Here is a 24,132-nt window from a genome sequence, read left to right as displayed (position 1 = left end):
TTTAAAAAACATTTTCTTTTAGTTGCCAATTAAAACACAAAAACAACTTTAACTTTTGACACCTCACAATTTTGAGACAAAGATGTAAATAATAATAATAATGATTAAAAAAAATTAAAGCATCATAACAAATAAATAAAACAAAGAAACTGTTCATTTAAAGCCACAAAATAAAAAGGACACAACTTAACCTCAGAAGCTGGATCGCCATCATAAACAGGTTAGAAGCAAACATGAGAGCTCATTTTGCTTATAAGAACCAGGGTTACTGAGATATTGATTGGCTGATTGCTTTGTGTGCAAGCCTCACTTACTCACTGCTGAGACCACCTGTGTCAGAGCAATCTGACTCCAATGCTGAACAAGGCAACAAGTCTTTCTGGTATCTAAAGCTCATTGAGGTAGATGCCGTCATGTTAACAGAGTCTCACCTCTGCTTCCTAATCCTCCTGGTTGATCACCTGATGAGCCTGAGACTGCGTGGCTTTTCTCCTCTGAATGAGGTGGTCCACCAGAACAACAAACACTGCAGAGAAAATGAGGCAGAGGCCGGAGAGGTAGAAGGCAGCGCTGTAGTCACTGGTATAGTCCACCAGCCAGCCTGCGTAAGAAGAATAAGAAACAAGAATAAGAAACAGAAGATCACAGATCGCCAAGGTTAAGAAATACAAGATCACAGATCGCCGGGGACAATGAATAAATGATTATCCAGTATCCATTCCTTCAGGAGCATGTAAACCTGCAGTGACAAGTTTGTTCTTTCTTAAATTAGTTGCATCCGTACTGGGGGAAATTATTTACCTCATATTCATTACAGAACTGTTCAGAAGTACATAAAGTGAACTGATCATCCTTATACAAGTTATTCCTCTGTCATGTGCTGCAAGTTATTTTTATTAAGAATATGAGTCACTTTGGTAAGCACAAACTGTCTCATTTTGGAATGAAATATGTGTAAAACTTTGATCATTTCTATTGAATGTAAAAAAAAAGAAAAAGAAAAAAGTTCCTAATCCGTAAAAACATAATGGGTCATCTAATGCACAGAGAGATTATCATATGATATGAAGGATGACAGAAAGCACTTAAAATCACTTTCTGAAAAACTTCTTCAATGTCTGCAGCATTGCAGAGATTCAAACATTCAACTATTGAGATAAAAAAAAAAAACCTGGGCTGTTTTTTCTATCTTTTTCTTCTACCTGATGATCTAAATGCAGGCTGCTCACCTGCAGCTGGAGGACCGATGAAACCACCGATGCTCCTGAAAAGCATGAAAAGGCCCAGTCCGCTGTCAAATCCCTCTAGGGTTACAATGTCCACGATGGAGGTGACGTGAATGGCCACCACGCAGCCAAACAGGAAGCCGTAGAGAGAGGCGAAGACAATGATGGCCCAGTAGTTGTGGCTGATGGGCAGCAGCAAGACCACCACCCCGAGCAGAGTGACCAACATGGTGAGCAGCTGCATGTTCCTCAGCAGCCTCATGTTTGCTACCCACCCACAAATCAGCCTCCCTGCCAGGTCTGTAAATGCCAGTACAGAGAGGATGAAAGCTGGCCAGTACTTATCAATTCCCAAACTGCTGGCGAAAGGCACTAAAAAGAGAGGTGGGATGAAAAACCCTGCTGCCGCAAAGATGGCGAAAAGGATGTAGAGGAGAAGTTCGGGTTTTCTCATCAGGGAGAACTGGAAGGTAACCTTCCTCTTTTGTGTGAGCGCAGCAGCATCACCTTCTAGACCACCTTTGGTTTCCTGCACCGGGTTCTGGTCTGTCTCCAGGGGTCTCATGAGAGCGCCACAGACACACAGGTTGAGCTGAAGGCCTCCGATGATGAGCAGCGCGCCCTGCCAGCTGTACATCTCAATCAGCCACTGGAAGAAGGGGCTGAACAAGACGGCAAAGACGGGCTCTCCTGAGCTGGCGATGGCATAGGCGATGGGGCGCCACTGTACAAAATAGTGGCTCACCATGCTGTTGGCAGGGATCCACGAAAAGGAAATTCCTATTCCTGGAAATAGAAAATGGAAAGCTTTAACTGTGTGATGTTTTTCGGGAACACTGGGTTCTTTTTGGATCAAGGAAAAAAAGAATAAGGTAACTTTTGACAAGACAGATGTTATTCATGCCATCTGGGCATAAAAACGCCAAGGTAACAGATGCACAGGGACTGCAACTAGCGGTTATTTTCATTGTCGATTAACCTGCCCATTAATCAAATCAAAAATCAACATTACATTATAGGTCAAGCGGGTGTCATTACATTGGTGGAACTGATGAAACCGACACACCTGCCTCTGAAAACTGATAGTGGGATATTTTCCCTCTGTGTCACTTGCCTTCAAGTTCACTGTCTTCGTACTATCGGTGGCAAAGGATCTGAACCACACAGTCTGGTTCCTACACTAGTGTTTTTCGACACCAGCCCAAACAGTTGGATTTAGCTTATTCTTTTCTGGCAGTGTATCACATGTGGCTCTGCTTCGTCAAAGTGTGTTCACACCCCAAAATGCAACACGTTACCAACATTAGGTCTTCATTTGATTAATCAGAAACCTGTCATCAGATACAAAAACGTTTAAAAATTAAAATTAAACAGGACATAAGTTGCTTTCCTTGGGACATAGATATGCAGCAGAGCATTGGCTCCTAACCCTGCTGACCCTTTAAATGAAGTCAAATCTGTTTGCAGTCTCCTCTAAACCTCTCAGGCTCTCTCATTTGAATAACAGTTACAAGCCTGGAAAAAAAAATATTCATCCAAAAACAAAGATTACATGAAAGTCAGAGAACAAAGGATCTAAATTTTAGAAGTAGCTCAACGTCTTTCTTTTCGGTCCAGGTACTCAGCTTGTGAGATTTATTACTCAGATTCGTCTTGAAAGCCCTTGGACAAGTTGGGAACTGCTGCAGCCTAAACCACATGACCACCAAGTGTCAGTTTAAGTGATGGATTTTAATTTGGTATGCTTCAAACTAAAACTGACCAAAAAATGTGAGTGAAGAGAGCAGCAATGCCTCCTGAAGTTGAGAGTATGTCCTGGGTGTACTACCTTGCAGGATGCCCATAGAGAGGTAGAGCCAGGGCAGACTGAGGTCCAGAGATGCCAGCAACATTCCAGAGGCAGCCAGAAGGCCCCCGACTATGATGACCACTCTCTGAGAACACTGTAAAGTCAGCATACTGGCTACCGGAGCTGAGGAGAAGATCAAAAACACCACCATAAAACCATCAGAGTTAAAAGCCACTAAAATGTTCAAGATAAAATACGTATCTTTACCTCCTAAATGAAACATGGCAATTGTAGTGGAGGTGACCCATGAGGTGGTGCTGGCTGGGACTCCAAAGTGACTCTGAATGTCCAGAAAGAAGAGGCCAAAGTTCTTGAGGATTCCAGCAGTCAGGCCCATTGTGAAGAAGGCAGACATGACCACCACCCAGCCATAACCCCCATCAGGAGGTCCAGCTCTCTGGGACTTCATCTTCACCTGCTGCTCTGCAGGCTGCTCTCCACTCTGCTCTGTGATGAATGGTTGTCATGCAATAAACTCATAAAGGGAAAAGGTAGACAGGGCTCATGGAAATGAGCATGCAAAATGCACATACACGAGCTAGAAATTGTAAGCAACTGGGTGAAACCGATTCAACAAGGTGTGTGTGTCAAACACAACTTAGACTACTACCCCCATGTACTCCAATGAAAAAAAAGACCACCAACCAAACCGAACCAACAAAAACATCATAAGGAATCAGCTGCTATGTGGGCACTTTCCTCCTCTGCAGGGCTGCACTGGCCAGTCCAGTGTGTAAGCAAACTACTTAGGGTCTACACGGCCACATTATGGACACATTAGCCATTATGAGTTAAGTTACAAAGTTGTATAATAAAAAAAACTGATTAAATAAAACCTGTACATTGTAGGTAAGGTTGGTTATTTATAGTGCATTAAATAATGTAACTCGTCATACTGCATATTCAAGTCATTCCTGTGCACGGACAGGTTTCTTTGTTTCACCCAGTTTGAAACAAAGAAGAAAGTTGATCAAATTTTACGTTTTATTTTTACCCCGCTACCGTCTTACTCCTCCTGGCGTCCTCAGCATATCCGTCTTTTTTTTTGCTATAAGCCCATTTCCGTTTATACTGCGGCCAGGAGGTAACATCAGTTGTCAATGCGCTCTTCACAACTCGTCCTGATGATCCGACCATGGACTCTTGGCTTAAGTTGAAACAAGGTCTAAGACACGCCTGAGTGTCCACCGACACCCCCCAAACTAAACACAGGTAGGTATTAGCACATATGAGTGTAGCCTGCATAATCACTCGCCCAGGTTTTGAACCGGTTATCCTTAACCACAATGTGCCGCAGGCTGTTTGCCTGACATACCTGCAGCTCTTTGGGGAGATGGAGAAACCGATGCTCGGCCGAACTGTTTAAGGAAATCAACGCCAGTTTAGCGTAAGTCGCATAGAAACAAAAGCAAACAGACGATCGTGGATGTTTCCATGACCTCGACCCTTTTCTACGTTTGTCAAACAAGCGTCACAGCACACAACCCCCGCATTTCCCTCAACAGCCGTGGGTTATTCACCGATTTAGCGAAACCGGCGTTCACCCGTTTGCCACCCCCGCCCTACTCCGCCTCTGAATGGCTGGTACTCGTTACCATCGTTGCTTGGATTGGTTAGGCAGAGGCGTGAGGAGTGACATCGGTGAAAATTAGGGTAAGAAAATAGGGGTAAGCCAATCAAACGCGGCGGGGGGGAGATGCGGGGGAAGATGGCTCATGCCTTCGCCGTCCTAAGAAAAATACCGACCTCAGCTCTCACGAAGCTGCAGCTGATCGTCAGCGTACGTAACTTCCGGATTTTAAATTAAAATTTTGACGCTTCTATAATTTCTTTTAATTTCTGTTAACAGTATTAGCAGTAATGTCTACTTCGGATTTGAAAACAGTATTCAGTTTCCGCTCATACTGACTGGTTGTGGTGTTACAGTAGACAACACAGGCACCTATACTGTGGAAATAATGGCGTTTCAGGGCCAAAGACAACAGGAATGTGCTTAACAGAGACACTGTTGAATTAAACTGCTCTTTAATGTTCACACCACCTCTCACGATGAAAACAAAACAATAACATTTGAAAAATCACCTTTGTATGTACTTCATTTACACTGACATCTTGCTGGCAGTTCAAATATAGTGTTTACTATATTTTCGTTTTATAAAATTATAAAATTTTTCTGGACATATGTACACAAATATACTGTAGGTATATACACACATAGTAAACACTTTTCTTCGGGTGAGGGGGATACGGATGGCAAGAGCCAGCCCTGCTAGCAATTATTATGGACACAACAGACTCACTCTCTCCCTCTCATTCTCTCACACAAACACATACAGAGTCACTCACAACTTGTTTGACACAAGCATCTCTAGCTTCAGGCCTGGCAATAGTCTACTCACAGCCTCCACAAACTCTGGAACTCTTATTTTTAAAACTTTGTCCAGGATGTTGTTTGAATGGAAATATTTGCTTTGCTTTTCCAGTAACACCACTTTCAACAGTTCCTTGAATCCGAACCACAGTTTTCACTCTGCTGCTGGCTACCTAAGCCACTCCACAATAGAAATTGGGGTTGAGTGCCTTGCTTGAAGGCACCTTGGCAGTAGTTTCTGAGCGGGTCCTAGTTTGGAACCACCACTCTTCCAGTTACCACCTGCTCTGCCACATGCTGGCACTCACGCAGGAGTATGATCCCATTTTGGCCTTTGTCCTTTGGCCACAAACATGGCAGCACTGTTAAGAGTGACTTGGACGAAGAAGAGCACAGCACTTTGGGTGATTTTTCTGTCTAGAACTCCTTACTGTCCCTGAACAGGTCAATTCTCAAAGCAAGCTCCTTGAAAGAAGGACGTAAGCAGGGGTTGTTGTCCCAGCACTCCTCCATGATCTCGTGTATCTGAGAGGAAAAGCAGAAAGAAAATTAACAAAATTATCATTATATTATTATTAGTTGACAGTCAAGTATCAAATATCCTACGCCCATGCACTGACGCCCGGTATGTGAATGTACATGTATGTAACAAATGCATCATATCAGAAAGAAAACACTGGTACATGTTCCTACCTCTGTGGGACACCCAAGAGGCTGAGGCAGCCTGCTGCCTGATTTGAGGAGCTCGATGAGGTGATAGACGATCAACTGACCCTGCTTGTCGTTTCCCATCATGGACATAAAAACCTGAGGGGAACCAAGACGAAGACAGACTTGAAATGCAATTACAGATAATAAAAATGGCTGCAACTCTAAACAAGTACATATACAGTAAATCATGTCCCAACAACTTGTTTAATCATAACAATGAATCTGTTATGACTTAAGACAAACATAAAAAAAAAACCCTGACATTGTGGATCTATCATCAATCAATTGCTGCTTTTCATGCTGGCGCTATGGAGAGGGACTCTGGTTGGGGTGACATGAGGACGAAACTTTCTTGCTGATGGGACACAGGATACAATTGTAACTGTATGTCAGAACTTGAATGTATGTACGTATGAATTAGTATGTGACTGTGTGCTGATGAGGCTACCATCAGACTGTGCTTGTATCAGTGCACACAAGGAGAAGGAGCACGCACACAACACACACACACACACACACACACACAACACACACAGATGGAGTTGGGCTGTCGGTGTCCAACTTGGTAAAAACAGATGACTGACAGGAGGAGGCTGGAGGAAGTACTTAAGTGCTTAAGAAAAAGTATTGATACCACACTGTAAAGATGCTCTGTTAGAAGTAGAAATCCTGCATTACAAATGTTATTTAAGTATAATCAGGAAAATGCAATTTAAGTATGAGTATGAGTTTAAGTATCTCCCATTATACTATTACATGTTATATACATGCCATTAGCTTATTTTTACTCACCTATTCATGTAAAAGCTGGATTTCACTTTTGCTACTGGTAGAGGTGGAGCTCATTTGAATTATTATGCAAGGGATTGCAACTAATGATTATTTTCATTATGGATTAATCTGCTTATTTAGTTTGTAAAAATTCTGAAAACAGTTAAAAAAAGTATTCTGACTTCGCAATGCTGTTTTTTTTGTTTAGTCCAAACCTTTGGCAGACAGATCAGATACTTAATTTTGGACCCTGTGCTGTCAATCCTACTTTTTTTTTTTTTTTTTTGCCAAGAATTTTTTTTTTTTAAGGAGTACATGATGGGAAAATCCTCTAAATGCTATCTAAGTTATTTTCTGACACATCTTCTAAACTTAGTCAAGAAAGTAATGAACATAAACTAAACTGAAAAGGCAGAGAAAAGGCCGGTGAAGTGTGTGAGTGTGTTTTCACTTACTGCAGGAGGGCTGCTGTTTTTGTCACTGTGGGTGAAGAGCTCATAGAGCACCACTCCAAAGCTCCAGACATCTGACGCTACAGAGAACTTGCTCTCAGTCAGTGACTCAGGTGCATACCTAGAAAAAAAAAATAGGTCATGGTGAACATCTGTTCTGTCAAAGGTAGTTGAGCTTACAAATTGACAGTTCAGCACCGCAAGGAGGGCGAAGAGAATAAAAACAGTGAAAAGACAAGAAAAACAGATGTCTGACCAGAATATGGGACTCTCTCCTGGCTCTTTCACCATGTAGTATTCTTTGTCCTGAGGCAGAACTTTGGTGAGGCCAAAATCTCCTATCTTCACCCTCAGCTCACTCTCCACAAGTATATTTCGTGTTGCGAGGTCTCTGTGGATATACCGCTTACCTGACAGGTACTCCATACCCTGTGAACATACAGAATTAAAAAAAAAAAAAGCTTCAGTGATCAGCAGCTCCGAAAGGCATATGTCAAACCTGGGCAAAGCACAGTACCTTGCAGATCTGAGAGGTGTAGTGCACAAGTTTCTTGTGGTCGATCCTCTCTTTGTTCTTCATGAGGTAATCTCTCAGACTTCCAAAGGGCAGATATTCCATGATGAGACGGAGGTTTCGTCGTCCTGAGCGAAGCCAAAAACAAACCGTGTCAGTCATAAAACTGAGTAACTACAAAAAGTCTTCTGTGTCTGTGTCTTCATTTACTCATAATGAGGGTGATACTGAGTAATAGTAAATTTATATTAGCTTAATATTACTCATTAAGTGCTTGAATGTGATGCCACATCCTCCATTAATAACCAAAAGGGGGGAAAAATCTAAATCATGTTATGCAAAATGGCAAAACTACAACTGGTTTATAGGAACTACAGCTCCAGTAAATGTACTTATGTTACAACAGAGTTTGGTGGAAATTTGTCTGCCTTGTTTCGGTTGTCATTCAAACTGGTGAAGACAGATGAAACATATATACAGTATTTAGGCAGGTTTGTTTAAACTGAGTATTATTTTAATGAGCAAATTCTCAGGCAATGTTTTCAAGTGTGGAACACTTGGAGAAGGAAGGTGGTGGTAATTACAGGTGAGCTGTACCTGCGCTGTAGCAAACGCCTTTGTACTTGACAATGTTCTCATGTTGGAGCGATTTCAAGATCTCGATCTCTCGCTCAAAGTCTCGTATGTGCTCTGCAGTGCTGTGCTGCAGTTTCTTCACAGCCACGACCTCTCCGGTGTTGTCCTGAAGGGGGTCGTACCGACACATCTCCACACTCCCAAAGTTTCCCTTGAAGAGAAGACAAACTAAAGTAAACCATTGTTTTTACTCATGGTTGATTTCATGTTTTACTCATTTTCTTGGTGGTGTAGAGCAGAAGAGCTATGCAGTGTGTTTTATTTTAATGCACTTCTGCTACAATATCTGCAATATTAGCAAGTGACAGACAAACTGCTGACTAGTTAACTAGCAGCAAAACTTTAGGGAAACAGACCTTTTTTTCTTAATTTAATGATGCAACAGTTAAAGTCCCAAAATAAATTTCATGCAAGAGGGACAAAAGGTTGAGGTGTATCAGCACGGGTTGATTTGCTCTTAAAAGCAGTGTTCGCACTTCGATGTACCTTGCCCAGCTGCTGTAAGAATATGAGGTGTCTCTCTTCAAACTGAGCTGGTTCCTGACTCTCAAAACCCCCAGGCGACCAACCAGAGCACACGGTCCTGTTCGGCAGGATATCACTGTCTACGATCAACTCATAGTCTGGGGACACAAAGATAAACACATTCAAGAGATAAAAGCATCAACTAAGAGATTTAAATTCATGTTAGATAAGCTGATTTGGATCATGCAAGTCTCAAAACTAATGCTTATGATGTCTTGTACTGTATGTCTGCACAGAGATGAAACTGACATTGATTTACTTATTTAACTTGCAGCAGGGGAAAAACTCCCAGAATACCGAAGAATTCCCTAAACACTATCCCTAATCTGTTACTTACCTAACTGAGACAGGAGCTCAGACTTTGTTTTCGCTGACATGCTTCTGAAGACACAATGTTAAAAAGAGTATGTGTGTCTGAAGACATTTGAGATTCCACACTGGTGTGACCTAGATTCTCTGATGTGACACCAGTGGGGGCTGTCTGGCTGGCTAGCTGACGGCGGGTACAAACCAACCTGGTGTGAAAAGGCTGTGGAGATCACGGATAACAGCACGAAACGTGGGCCTGAACGAGGGCTCGTAGTCCATGCAGCTGGTGATAAGATTAGCCAGTTCGGTCCACTTCGGTGCAGGAAGCTGGTGGTGGTCCTCATAGAACAGGGTTTTCTTTGGGACAAATCAAAGCATAAGTATAATGCATAGATAAAGCAGGTTGTTGGAGAGTATGAAACTGAAGTCTTCTTGGTTTCCCATTTAGGTGAAAAGGCACACTTTGGATTTTATGTTGTCAAGTAGTAAAGAAAAATGAATAAGAAGAATACAGCACACAAGTTGTGTCATGTTCTGACAAAATATTTGAACTATATGATAAATAGCCATAATCGCACCCCACGTTTCCACCCAGAGCTGAAAAAACCACAGCCTGCCTCATCTAATTTTGTTTTACATTATGTTGCTTTTTTTATGTTTCCTTCTCTTTTTTTTTCTTTTAGTGACATTACAAAACATGAGGAGCTGTTCAGGAATGCATCCCCAGGTTGGCAGCTGGCTTACCACCACTTGTGTTAATAGATGACAATTTCAGTAAAGATATCGGAGTGGAAATACAACATTGCAATACAGGTGCATTGACATAATTTGTAACTGTACAGAGCTGTGACGTAGCTGGAAATACCAGCTCTACTGCTTTTAAAACATTCCTTATTGCAGAAAAAAAAACTTATACCATCCAGTATTAAATATATATGTTGAGACAGTATACATTTTAAGTCATATCACCCACTCGTACCTTAGTGTTGTCCAGTGTTGCTAAAGGCTTCTCCCCACCACTGCAGATCTCCCATAGTGTGGTGCCAAAGCTCCATTTGTCTGCAGCCAGGCTCAGGTTGGCAGGGTCCCCAATACACTCTGGGGGCACCCAGGGGATCCTCTCAATCAAGACTGACAACAACAAAAAAAAATTATCCCCAATGGTTGCTAAATTCTTTATTAATTAATGAAAGTACTGACATGTCCTGGCAAAATTTTGTAACAAATCATTACCAGTGTCTACTTATTTTATTTGTGTTTTCTGTGACTAACCTACACAAAAAATGTGGAGGTAGCTTAATAAATCCTAGGGATTTAATAAAGTATCAACTCCCTGCAATCACACTGCCCTCTACTGTTTAAAGAGATGTATTACAGCTAAGCTGAGGAGAAACAAACTCACTTTCTTTGGGCAGGACTGTGATGCTGATGCCAGGGTCACTCAACTTGATGAATGGGGGGTTCCCAGCCCTCCGGTCATCCTCTCTCACCAGAAGAACATTTTTAGCGCAGACATTCCCATGGACAAGATGCTTTTCTTCCTGCAGGTTCAGAAAAGGGACAAAAGGGACAACACCATTAATTTTTTTGTTCTTCTTAGACTTTGTTTTTAACCGCTATGATGACCAGATGATGATACAAATGTGACACAGAAATTGATACTAATCAATACTCTGAATGACCTGGAATCAAATCTGGTACAATGCAATGTTTCCTACCAGGAAGTTCATGGCCCAGGCCAACTGCTTAGCTGCCTCCAGCTTCCACAGGATGTTGATCGAGTTCTTGTTCTTCTTCAAGTACGTGTCCAGCGAACCGAACTTCACGTACTCTTGCACCATGATATCTAAATGAAAACATTTTCTTTTTAGGTGAGGTTAAAATGTAAGAACTGAACATATTAATTTGATGTCAACTAATATAATGCTATTACCTTTTTGAGCCAAGAATAAAAGGTCCAAAAATACAAAATGCTTAGCAAATTTTCTTCACTAATCATACAGTGGGAGAGGGAGTGGGACAAGTCAAAGAGTTTCTGGGGCAGGGCATTATAATCCTCCTAAGAATAGCCCACCATACACTACAGAGAAGCACGGTAGACTCTTGACATCATCCGACCATCATCAGCCATAAGCTCATAATGCTTGTCAAGTGACTGGGTGATTATTATATTAGAGCACAATCTTTTTTTCTCACTGTAAGGACAAATGGAGACATACAGTACGGTTCCAGCATGAAAACTTCAGTTAGAGTGCATGTCTCTTAGGCTGACTTACTTTCTTCTCCGCAGACACACACGCCATAGTTAAGGATCAGGTGCTTATGGAACAACTGGCTCATCATGCTGGCAGCTTCAAAGAAAGACTGTGGGATTAGAGAAGACAGAGAAGAGAGAAAATCCAATTATGTATACATCCATCATAGACAAAAAGGGTACACCAGTACAGGACTAGAACTCATTTTGAAGGATAGATTCACAATTTTTCAAGGAACACAATGCTCAGGTGCTCATATGAACACTGCCCATTAAAAGATCCCTTCTTCAGGTTCTGTTCATGTAAATGATGGGAGACAAGATTAGCAGTCCTGACTCGGTGCAAAAATAAGTTTAAAAGTTTCAGACAAATCGGATCTTCCAAAGTTACAGTTTTGACAAAAATGACAAAGAAAGGCTTAAAATTTGAAAAGCTAAAACCATTAAATAATTGGCATTTTTGATTTTGATTGATTTTGATTTGTGGCTGCAAAAACCAAGTGTATCATTCAGTGCAGCATATCATTTTGGAGATAACAAGACAAGCTTCAAAGCCACAGACCTCAGAGTAATTCCTGTGGGCCTGGTCCAGAACTTTCATGACTACTTCAGTTTGGTGCACTTGTCCATAGTCTCCAAGCTCCTTGCGGATGCCTTTAAAGATCTTTGTAAATGTCCCTTGACCTAGACTCTCCATCTGAAAGGAAGACCATTTTTGCAGTTTTAACACCATATGCATTCAGTTCTGAACAGAATTGCCGAAAAGATGAGGAAATGTGAACATGCAAACTAAGCTTACAAATTCCAAATCTTCTTTCCTGATCTTGCGGAACACCATTTGACTGATGTTGTGTCGATGGTTTGATGGAGAAAGAGGCACTTCAGAGCCCTTGTTGCTCCTGCACACGAGGAGGCAGGACTTTTCTGGTGGTGGAGGGAAAAAAAAGAGAAAATCAAACTTTCAAGAGAAACATTTACAGCTAACTAAGCTGAATGTGTTCATTGTTTAAAGGGCGCCTCCATCCACGTTATTTTCTGGGTCTTTAAGTCAGTGACACAGGTTACAGTGCTGATGACCTCCCCTCACTCAACCCACACACACACAGAAGTTCACCGACGCTCCACACATGGAGAGGAACTAAAATGTCAGCTTGGAAGATTTGAGCTTGGAGGTGAAAGGTGATGTTATTATTATTAAACCTTCATCTCAGTATTTGTCAGTTGCTGTTTGTAAAAACACTGTTGAAACATCGAAACGCTATTTTCTAAGGAATCTATAAGGAATGCTACGGGGAAGCTGCGGAGTGACACAAAAACCTCAAAAACACAAAACATACGGGAACAGCTCTCTGACAGTCCATCTGACAGACAAACTTGAGAAACAATGATGTGAGTCAGAGATGGAGTATGTGACTTGTTAAAACTCAGCGTTTCTTCATCATCAGTTTCTGTGGGAACGGATCCACCACGTTAGCAAATCCTAGCTGTGACCAATTCTGGTTTAGTTACGAAAGCACAAAGACTGACACACTGTTGAGTAATCCTGGTTGTTAGTTTGTACTCCATGCATCCAAGTTCAGAAAATCAATGCTCTCCTTCTCTATTAATGACTGGTCAGAGAACTGGCTTTACTTTAGTTTTGAGTCCAACACGTTCAGCATTTAAAAACCACACAGCTGGAAGCCCAGGGATTTCAATCCGATCAGCCATCAACCCGTGTAATTTAATGTGTAAATACATCAATCTAGCAGCATATAAATGTTAGATATTTACATCACACCTTAGGCAGCAGAACTGTTACTTTTACCTTTGGATTTAGGTGGGCAGCACTTGCTGAATTGGAAAATGACACTGTCAGAGCGCATAGTTTCCTTTTCGTAGCAGCTCAGCAGTTCTTGCAAGCTGCTGAAGTTTCTTTTGGTTCCACTGAGGTTAAACTCCCCGCTGGCAGACCTGGTAATCATGCAGTGTTTGTATTCTACAGCATCATACACCTAGAAGACAAAAGGAGGGAAGATGGGAGAAACACATACCCCACTTCTGATTTTGAGTGGGACACTAGTCCATATGAAGAAAAGACTTGAGCTGGGATATAAACCAGGGACACCTTAAAAAATGCATTATTATTTATTTATCCTTTCACAGTGCAATCTGATATTGAACATGTATTCAGTACTTCTAATTACAGGCGAGCCTTGCCTACCTCAACAGGGAAAGTCAGAAAATACTTGTTGAAGTCTTTAGGGCTACATCTCAAAATGTACAGTCCTCGCTTGTTTCCACACCTTTGAAGCCGGTTGATGGCAAACTCCATTCTGCCAAAAACAAGCACAGTCACAGAGTCGCAGCAGGTTATTTACCTGTATTTCAGCAGAGATTTACAGCATTACTCATTAGGAAAAGGAGCTTTGTTCTCACTTGATCACTATAGAACAAAGAAAGTGACAGCCCCTACTTACGCTGCTGGCAGAAAGTAAGTTCAGGTTTGCTGTTATTCACTTACGAGATGGGGCCATGGCAATGGGAAGTGATGGCCTCCACAAGCCGAGGGGGAGCCACTTCTTTACAAAGGTAGTGATGTGCGTCTGTAGTGAGCCGATAGTAGCCATCGATGAGGGAAACAAAGGAGAGGGCTTCAGACAGGCTGGGGAACTCCAGCTCCTGAAATATATGAAAACCACTGTTAGATAGAATGTGCAAACTTCAACAACTCTCCAGCTATCCCTAAGCAGGGTATTGTAATTCTCAGAGTAGAACCAAATACTTTCTACTTTTTCTACTTTTAAAGTCTTTTAAAAATTCCATACTTTTCCAAACTGCTTGGTAGACCATATTTGTTGTCTGAGTACAAATAATTACATGTTTAATGTGTAAATACATTGTTTCAAATTCCAAGTGTCAACATTTACGCAACATTCTGACGAGATATGCGTGTGATATTAAGCAACTGCCAGATGACCGTAGCTGGGTACTGTGGCTTGGACAAATTCTGACTTATCTTTGAGAATGTCAAGTCAGCACTAAAAACCTGCAATCAGCTCATAGTGTCGGTACAGTCTGACCTGCCACGTGGAAAGCTGGAGTATGTTTCTCTGTCAATACTCATTTCCCCTCAAAAATATTCCTCTAAGAAAAAACATTAACATTCCTCTCATATATTTAGTTGATTTTATAAATAAGAATGAATTATTAGTTGAAAAAAAGTGCAGCTTTGTTTATTCACTGTCTCCATGGAAACGACGATGAATGCAGCCATAAAGGTATGGTTTCATTGCATTACTCGTAAATGTTCAGACAAACCTAATACTTGGCTCTTTGTGATGCTATGTAAATATGCAACTCAAAAATCAACTGATTTGGTCTTGGATATCTGATATTTTCCTGTACTCTTTTCTTTTTTTCATACTTATCCAAACCTGGAAATTACTAAAACTGAATTCCTTATTTTTTCATATATTTCCATACTGCATAGGAAATGAAAATGAAATTACCAGATTCTTGCCATCTTGCTTGTTGATAGTGACCACCCGACTCTCTGCAGCACCCTCCTTGCTGGCCTGTTTGATGTTAATGTCAGTGACATCAGGAAAGTCGCACAAAGTCTGCAGCTCCTGAACAAAGAGCATATGGAAGGATTTTAATAATATGATACAAAGAAAAAAAAAAAAGAACAAAGCTTACTGTCAGCACTGGTGGTCACCTGGTCAGAGTCTTTTAATTTCTCTCTACACCACTGGATGCCACTGTCTGCTGCCACCAGGATGATGAGCTGTCCACTTGAAGGTTCCCTGACCTGGAAGGTCTCTGTGTAGAAGGCCTTCTCCAGAGACTCCATGCTGATGAGGTACTTGAGCTTGAGATCACACACTGTGGTACGACACTGACTGAACTGCTGGATGAAGCGTTTGAAGCGGAAGCGGATTCGCTTGCGTGTCAAGAAGTTGCAGTCTTGGATCTGCGCTCTCATGTCTTTTGGCAAGAAGGACTTGTAGCTAGAATTTAGCAAGAGGGAAAAACATTTTCAACTAATGCACTGTCCAAATGTTTCCCTCAATCTCTCATAATTTTAAAAACAAACAAAGCTGAAAAAGTATGTCTTATGATTTTAACACAGTTGTATGCTCATAATAAGGTGCTGTGTGAAACATTCAAGACAAGACAGGTACAGAGTAGAACATGAAAGATGAATAAAATAAAACAAAATGAAAATTAAGCTTTGACACTACTCAAGTCACTTGGAATGGATCTCAAATGTGGATATTTTTGAGTTTAAAGAATACTGACAATGAAATTTGCATGCATGAAGAAAATCAAAAACTGACAAGTTCTGAAATTTGCGACTGAATCCTCTCTGTCAGATTCTTAGTTTTCTCTGGTTTGCGGTTTACTGATTAACCAACCAACCAAAAGCTTGCGCAGAACCAAAATCCAATTTTGCTTTGGTACCATTAACACCATTACATTAGTGATTAGCAGGTGTTCTTTTCAGATACTTCCCCAAGAAAAAGAGCAGAAGCAGCCTGTGTTTTTCACTAGTACCTTATAGTGTGGTAGATGTCCAGTGGTGACAGCTGTTTCTCCTTGGCTGTTCTTGTCATGTCGAGTACGGCCATACCGAGGCACTCTTCCTGAGTCTCATGGGAGTTGGGGATCTTCACCAAGCCATTGACAAAGTCATACCTCCACTGCACACAGACATAAGAGTAACACATTATACAGTATATAAACTTGCGCTAGCATGTGAAGTATACAAAAATCTGTATGCTGGGTGAGTGTTCTTATCAAAGCAACAGTGTCAGATTATGTTCTTAATCTATGTTTAATAAACTTCAAACTTTCATATCTATGTTGTTTCATTCACTTTTATAAGCACGTTAGAACACTGCTATCTGAACCTTGGCGTGGACCAAACAATGACACCAAGGCTGCATTTAAAGGTCTTTCTCAGTCGCCGTCCGACTCAACTGTGATACAGTTTATTTATGGACTACAGTGAATTCAAATGCATTTATCGAATGATCAAAACCTCATCTATGACTCCATTTACCCCTTGTTTTTATTACAGATGCTCATATAAAACTACTACTTCATCTTCATGAGCTCCTCATGAAGAAAAAATAAAAACAGTTCAGTGCAACATGATTGCTGTCAGTCGTCGGAAAAAACTTTGTTTCCATTTTCCACTGCAGGTCCACTAATGATGTAGGATGACAGCTGACCACAACTGACCAGTGAATGAGCTTCCTGTCAGTTGATCTGATGTCATGCTTGCAACATCTTGGTTTGACTGTAAGAAGTCGGTCTGAACAGCGAACAGACCAGAACTATGCAGTAACAATGGATATATTTATTCATCCAGGATACGAGTGCAAACACAGCCTTCGATTAACCACACTGTCGTCATTTATTGCCGTCCTCCCAACATCTCTCCCTCCATGCCCCTCCTGCAACTTTCCTGTGCCTCACAGTTTGAAAACCTCTGCTCTTTCTTTGCTCACATTTGGAAAACTTTGGCTCCAAGGCCCCTTTTTTCATTTAAGGTGATATCCCTTGACCTTCTCAAAAACAAGATAATTTAATCAAATTACCACAAATTCTATCACTTATCACTGTCCTTCGAAAAACAAAGGCTTACTATTTGTATTCGTTGCTTTAGTTAACCGTCAACTGGCAGATGCAGAGACAAACCTCTCTTTGCAAGTCATAATGGCCTTACTTTATCACAAATACAGAGGTTCAGTACTAGATAAGACTGTGAGGAACTCAACGTATCCTTCACAAAGCAAAACACAATATCTGTCCTAAGTGAATGCAAGCATGTGCAATGGTTAAATGGCTGAAAACACACTGTGTACTTCATCCTCATACGACCCATGCAGTGGTGCTTCCCTTCTCCCTTATAGGCTTTCCCAAGCCAACAGCACAGATTTTCATGGGCATAATTCCACATAATCCTTCAGTTCACTCTGAGTTCAGCTCTGGTAATATCACTGGCTCAAGTTACCTGGATTCACCCACAACACACAACTCCCTTCTATTGCAATGTAGTCTGTACAAATCATTTCTTGAGCTTTTATTGGACCCTTCTCCTCTTGTTCATGCAGATACTATATAGTTAGAGGGAAAAAACCTGTGGTTACAACTGTGTGTTTTCCTTTTGACCAAAAATGCAAGGACAAATACTCAAACAGCCAACAGAGAGACAGCAAAATTGAAAACACAGTCCATTCAAAACACACAAAACCAGAGGAGACTTGGTGGGGAAACTTTCCTCTTTAGGACTTTGTGACCACTAAGACATTGAGAAAGTAGTGCCACTGTGAGTCAATGTGGCATCCAAGGCAAGATTAACCCAGTGGTTGGCCCTCAAGCAAACATGCACAATGGGCCCATACTAATAAAGACACAAAAATGAGCCACACTGTTGGACTGGGTGACATCTTTCTTAATTACCATCAACATTTTATTTTTAGTGAATTCCCTCTAAAAAGTCCTGGTACCATAAAAATTCATTTGCTGCAATTCATAGCTGAAAAAAAGCCCCCAAGTCCAGCTATTGTTAATTACTTATTTACTGTCTGACATTAAAAAAAAAAAATACTAAAAGGATATGTTAGTGACCTGTTTTTAAAAGGTTTGGGAAAGTACTGGGATACAGATGAACCCACTATTTTTTTTAGAATTGCTTATCTCTTAGTGGACATTGTGCTAACATGGTGCACATTACACTCAAACACAAGGAATAGGTTAATTTTCATTCTCATCAACTGATACACCAAACCAGGGAATCACAAAAATGTCTCAGACTGCTTCCTGCTCTGCACCGTCAGTACTCAAACCTCACTGGCATCTGGACATTGACCTTTAAAAATGGAGAACCTATCCTTTGTGTGGGAGACAAGAGCAAGAACTTCATGCATAAAAATACATTTTTGGTCAGTGGTTCTGCTCTGAGTCTGCTGTGATCCGTCAAACCTTCAACTCTCATTCAGCTTTTGCGCACACTGAAGTGTGGATCTTTGCACGCAAGTGGCAAAATTGCTCCCAAAAACCAATTTCTCTCTCACATGATTGCTGTAACTGCACAACAGCTCTCTTGTTGGTGCCACCTGCTTGCATGGGGAGCCCTCTTCTTTACAGTCCAGACTACAGTGTGTGATGCCATCTAATAAAGAGGGTCGCTCTATGATAATATGCTTACCTGAAAGAAGAGGTATGACATCACAAAATCATCGAAGACAGAGCTTTCTGACCCCTTGGCAACCCCATATCTGTATGCCCGTGATGTCCCACCACTGTACCAGCCAGGGAAGTAATACCTGTGTTAAACAGCAATAAAAATGCAACCATATTAAAATTTCAATGCGGAAAATCTACTCCAGAGGCAACCAAGTAGCAAAACAATCTATGTATGCTACCTTATTCTGAAAAACACATCTTCTGAAGCCAATTCGTCAAGCTGGAAGATGTGGTTGGGGGAAAACCACAAGCGGTCTTCCTCTCGGAAAAGACCAAACAGGCTGCAGTAGAGAGGTGATATACCTAAAGTAGACAAAGAAACAGAAATCGCATTATGTTCTGAGAAATTTCACTCTGTTCAATTACGCAACACATGTTACTAGCTTGAGCCAAATCAGTTTCCATTGTTTATGTGTTGAAATTAACTGAACCAACAAATTGCAGTGTACCTGTAGAAACTGTGCTAATCTAGTGGCAACTCAGAGGAGTACAGAAGAGATTATGCTTTAGAATACTAGCTGTTTCTAGTGCTAACACAGATGAACAAAAGGTCAATAAAGATTATCTAAAATGTCAGTTGTGTTTTGTTTATCATCAAACACATAACGTGTGGTTCCAAACACATGCAGGCTAGTTTAGCCCCCCGCCCTGCATGGCCCACATCTGTGCATTAGTTGCATCTTGCTTTTATTGACTCTTAAACTGTACCTCTGCAAAAAACACAAGTAAAACAAAGTTACCATTTTTTGCTGATCTTTATAGTTGAATTAAGACATACTGGAAACACACCACTCAGATGACAGAACAAACAAACGCTTTTTCTGCCGATAGGTTTCACTGTGGCCTCCTGATAACCTTATCTCAGGACCTATGCCTCGAGTTACAGCAAAACACATGAATGGGGGTGCATGATGCAAGCCTGCACAGCTCGACTACTCACTGCATGCCTTGGCTGCATCTATACACAATTCCTCAGCTACATAATCCCCAGGTGGGTAGCTGAGGAAGCTGCAGTCTGCTGCTCCTTGGCTGTGGTAGAAATGAAGTCTCAGAACAGCAGCAGCCGGCCTTGCTTCTGGAGATTCCCGATGGGCAGTCCCATTTTGGTGCACCGTGGGGCATGCGTTGGTCAGCGTGTCCATGACTGGTGAGGAGGCCATCAACAACATGCAACCTTCAACCAGTCGCAGGAAAAACATCAGCAGACAGAATGATTTTGTTTCTTATTTTCTGCAAAGTGTGATAGATTTAATATAGTCATCTTGCTAAGGTCCATGGTCTCAATTGTTGCATAAACTGTTATTAAGATTCAGGTATTACCCAAAGCTGCAGTACAGGAAACACTGCCTGGTGAGAGGTTATAAAATCTGTATATCTACCCTAACCTTCAATCCATTTTTATACATTAACCAGTCCACCAAGCATCCTCACTTAGCTTAGAAATACAGCATAACTTCAAAATGAAATACTGATACTGTTGATTAATAATACAGATTTGGCAATACTGTGTGAAGGCCTTGTGGTCTCTCATCAGTTCAGCTGAATTTTCACTGGAGGTACATCAATTAATAGGTTTAGTTGACTAATCAATACCAATATGAGGTCTGACTAATCACTGACGGGACTCATCTCTGATAGTGGCAAAAGGCTGTAAAGGCGAAGCTTGTACATTTTTGACAGTGCTGACTTTTTCATAGGAGTGAGGGGTTGCTATCGGCCAATTAATCAGCCTTTGCTGCTACAAACTATAGTTATTGCATCAGAATTTGAAAAGCCACTATCAGTCATCCTCTACTTTTCCTCAATTAATTCCCTTTTTTTGCACTGTTATGTTATAGACTCTCTCTCCCTCTCCCTACAATGGCATTTGAATGTAATTTATTGCTAAAGTGGGATAAAATACACAATAAAAAGTTAATGCTGAATCTGATAGATAACATTAGCCTTTCTTTTTAAAAATTTTTTAGCTGTAGTTTCATGTGGTAAAAATGTGATATTATGACGGCCCCAGTCTGAACCTAATTCTCTGGACATTCATTCATATGTGAAAACAGGTTCTGAGACGGCAGAAACACACAAAACGTGCTTCTCCCATGGCACAAACGTCACAAAAACCAACAAAAAATAAAACTGCATCATTCATGTGCAAATCATTGGCTATAATCACTGTCATCCTAAGGAAATTGCAACAGTCCAAAACGAAAGATTCAATTCACAACAAAATAAAACGGAAAAAGTAAGCAAATCTTACATTTGAGGAACTTAATGTAGTAAAAGCTCAGCATTTTTACATGCCAAGTGACTTTAACTGTCAACTGATCATCAAAATAGCTATGAATTTTCTCTCAGTTAACTGCCCCTTTACCCTAATCGATTCAGCACTTGTATGTACAGGTTGGAGAAGATGTTGAATACTTCACTGAAAACATCCAGCACACAAAGGACGCAAATATAATAATGTTTTCATATTATACATATCATTTTTGACAGGACTTGGCACTTCCCCATGAAGCTCCAATTCCAGTTCTTGCGAATCTCAGAAGCATAAAACAACCGTGTTTTAAATCTTCACATATCCTTCGTTGTTAATTTTTTATGTTATCAATAAACAAATGTAACAAGGAGACGAAATTCAACCCTGAATTAGAATACCAAAACTATAGGAAAACTCCAGTTTCTGGACGTTGTATGTTACTATGACATGTTCGGTACTAACCTATAGGCTTCTCTGTCCAGTAGCAAACTCCAAAACTACGGTTAAACTGAACATAACCAGTCAAATATCAGAAACTTAGCTGCAGAACAAACTCACCAAGGCCGTGATCTTGAGCGCTACCGTTAGCTATAGCTTCAATAGATTAACTTGACACTAGCGGCCACACAGACTCTCCCCTATACGAGTTACCGTTAGATGCTACAGAAGCTATGCAAAATTATGTCTACAGTTCAAGGTTAGAAGTTCACATTTCTGCGCTCTGAAAAAAGAAACCGGATAAAACTGTTAACAAATTAATGACGTGTGTAAAGACTTACCTTGATTGAGGAGCCAAGCGTGCAGCTAGCTAGCTAGCTTTGCTTGCTTACTGCTAGCTTCCTAGGCCAACGATGCGCTGCAGCCAGGACGAGCGAGAGCTACGCTGCTACGGCTCTTCAAGATCAGCACTAGAACAACTGATCAAACAGATGAAAATGTCTATGGTCGAAATCCATCTGTAAATACTCTTATTTCCATGTCGCTCTCGGCTGGCTAACCTGCCTCATAAGCTAACGTTACCTCCAGTCACCCTAGCGTTATCCATATCTTACACTCCACAGCAACTTCAGTCGTCTATCTTGTCAATCTTGTAACTTAAGCTAACGTTAGATACAACCACGTCGTGTTCTGTTAGAAATTGGTCCGATAACGCGAAATTCATCTGCAGACAAGCATCTCATTGTGCCAGAGCCTGAGGCAAGAGTTCTACGACGGGAGTTACATTACTGACATCTTTTCAAATGAATACCTTTAACTCTGAAAAGGTAGCTGGCTAGTTTGCCAGTGGCAGCTACAACGAAGCAGAGCCTAAGTCAGTCAACAAACCAGCCTCTCCCACCATACCAATGATGCATTCAACACTGTAGGAAATGTCACTTTTACAAAACAGACAAAAATGCCGAGTGTACAAGAGTTCGGATATTAACAGTAGAAAAACATCACTAAAACTAATACTTCAAAGCATTAATAACCTGCACACTACTGCATTTCTCTTTGTAATAATATTTTTAAAAACATATGTTTACTTAACAGCTGCTCATACAGAAAGACAGTAAAAGTGTAATGTATTACCTGTTCAATACTATACTATACAGAAATACAGACAAAATGTGGTTTGTTATCCTCAAAATGTTAAATTAAAAGCCAGTGGTAAAAAACTGGGGTGAGTGAATAATACACATTGCAAATATTATAATAAACTAATTTTGTATTAACATTACAAATTACGGTAGGAAGAGGGGAACTGTACAAAGTGGGTTATGATTTTATCTAGTTTCTGTTGAAACTGACAAAATCTACCACTTACAAACCACTTCTCTATGAGAGACTGCTTAGTTTGAGGTTGTCAAAAATAATGTGAATAACTATGGACTGTTTTACCACCATTTACACATTTATTATATTATCATTTATTATCATATTTAGGCCTGATAACGTGGACAGTCTTGGAATCCGGATATTACGAGGAACGCCTAAAGGCAGCATCTCCACACTGAGTCAGTCCGTCGGCTTGTCAGTCAACAAACTAGCGACCAAAGGAACAGTAGCTGTACATATTACAACACTCCTGTGAAAGGGAGTAGACAGAACACATTATAGCCAATGTTGTCCAGAACAACAGTCATTAAATATGCAAGAGGTGTATTAAATCAACTTAATTTTAATATTACTGGGCTGTAGATTGTCACCTACGTGTGTAAAATTACAGTGATGACGGCTTATAATTTGAGTTTATTGATTTAATTCTTATTCTTATTAACCATCATGTTTAAGACAAGAGGCTTAATCAGACCTCAACACGTACCTGCAAAATAGGATGTGATTTCACATATATTAGGCTGCAGCAATGAAAACATTTCATACAAACCTGAAACTATGATTTTGTTATTCCGGTAAGAGGACCAGCTGGGCAGAGGGGTGGAGTGGTGGTTAGATTATGCAAGCATACCAGGCACCCTATGAACCCATAGCAAATTGCCTTGAGGTCGTTGTCACTCTCCTCAGCATGGATTTTAAGCATTTATCAACACTTTGAAGCTGCCACAACTAAACCAAGTTTCAAACATATTTAGCTACTGTCAAAATCATTGTGTTTTCTGTTAGTAGGATACTTATAAAGGTCTCAAACCCATCATAAGGGGCTGCAAGAGAGATCAGAGGGTTCGCAAGATGTTTATTTTCCAGACTTTTCTCAAATATCTGCTTTATTCTTGTAAATTTTACACTGTAAAAGCCTTTAAAACAAGAATAAAAATATACAGCCAGAGGCTCTGTGATGCTGTTGGCCCACAGCAGCTCTCTAAGCTAAAGGCTAACACCAGCATGTTAATATTCTCACAAGGTCAGTGTTAACAAGCTTTTTGAGGGGGGTATCTGCATCAAATTTAATGACAATACACTCTGTACCTGTGGGGACATTTCATTCAAAACCACAAATGTCAGCTTCATGAAAAATCAGAGGATCACCAGACTCAGATTAACCATCTGGGAAGTACAAAGATATTCTGCCAATCAATTTAC

At 40.7% G+C, this 24,132-nt stretch overlaps 2 protein-coding genes across 3 annotated transcripts; both read right to left on the bottom strand.

The window, feature by feature from the left end:
• Window positions 1-430: 430 nt before the first annotated feature.
• Window positions 431-4,727, bottom strand: zgc:114041 (uncharacterized protein LOC574425 homolog). Of its 2 annotated transcripts, none has more exons than XM_046385388.1 (5): window positions 4,330-4,727; window positions 3,283-3,525; window positions 3,055-3,198; window positions 1,230-2,012; window positions 431-601 (listed from the first exon to the last, which is right to left on the bottom strand). In XM_046385388.1, the coding sequence occupies exons 2-5, from the start codon at window positions 3,482-3,484 to the stop codon at window positions 441-443; spliced, it is 1,290 nt and encodes a 429-aa protein (XP_046241344.1). In that variant the 5' UTR covers window positions 3,485-3,525; window positions 4,330-4,727; the 3' UTR covers window positions 431-440. The 2 variants fall into 2 exon arrangements, with proteins under 2 accessions (XP_046241344.1, XP_046241343.1); XM_046385387.1 differs by having other exon boundaries at window positions 3,283-3,522; window positions 4,391-4,724.
• Window positions 4,728-5,083: 356 nt separating this feature from the next.
• jak2b (Janus kinase 2b) lies at window positions 5,084-22,461 on the bottom strand. Its single transcript, XM_046385385.1, has 24 exons — window positions 21,891-22,461; window positions 19,798-20,031; window positions 19,037-19,160; window positions 18,820-18,937; window positions 16,158-16,303; window positions 15,319-15,610; window positions 15,110-15,229; window positions 14,122-14,279; window positions 13,822-13,933; window positions 13,426-13,612; window positions 12,418-12,542; window positions 12,181-12,315; window positions 11,641-11,728; window positions 11,083-11,210; window positions 10,767-10,905; window positions 10,344-10,495; window positions 9,571-9,721; window positions 9,017-9,153; window positions 8,492-8,681; window positions 7,898-8,022; window positions 7,637-7,809; window positions 7,384-7,501; window positions 6,140-6,253; window positions 5,084-5,971 (listed from the first exon to the last, which is right to left on the bottom strand). The coding sequence occupies exons 2-24, from the start codon at window positions 20,024-20,026 to the stop codon at window positions 5,864-5,866; spliced, it is 3,369 nt and encodes a 1,122-aa protein (XP_046241341.1). The 5' UTR covers window positions 20,027-20,031; window positions 21,891-22,461; the 3' UTR covers window positions 5,084-5,863.
• Between the last annotated feature and the right edge of the window lie 1,671 nt (window positions 22,462-24,132).

This window comes from Scatophagus argus, chromosome 4, assembly GCF_020382885.2.
Source record: "Scatophagus argus isolate fScaArg1 chromosome 4, fScaArg1.pri, whole genome shotgun sequence".
Classification (NCBI taxonomy): domain Eukaryota; kingdom Metazoa; phylum Chordata; class Actinopteri; family Scatophagidae; genus Scatophagus; species Scatophagus argus.
This window is presented reverse-complemented; position numbering and strand designations above follow the sequence as displayed.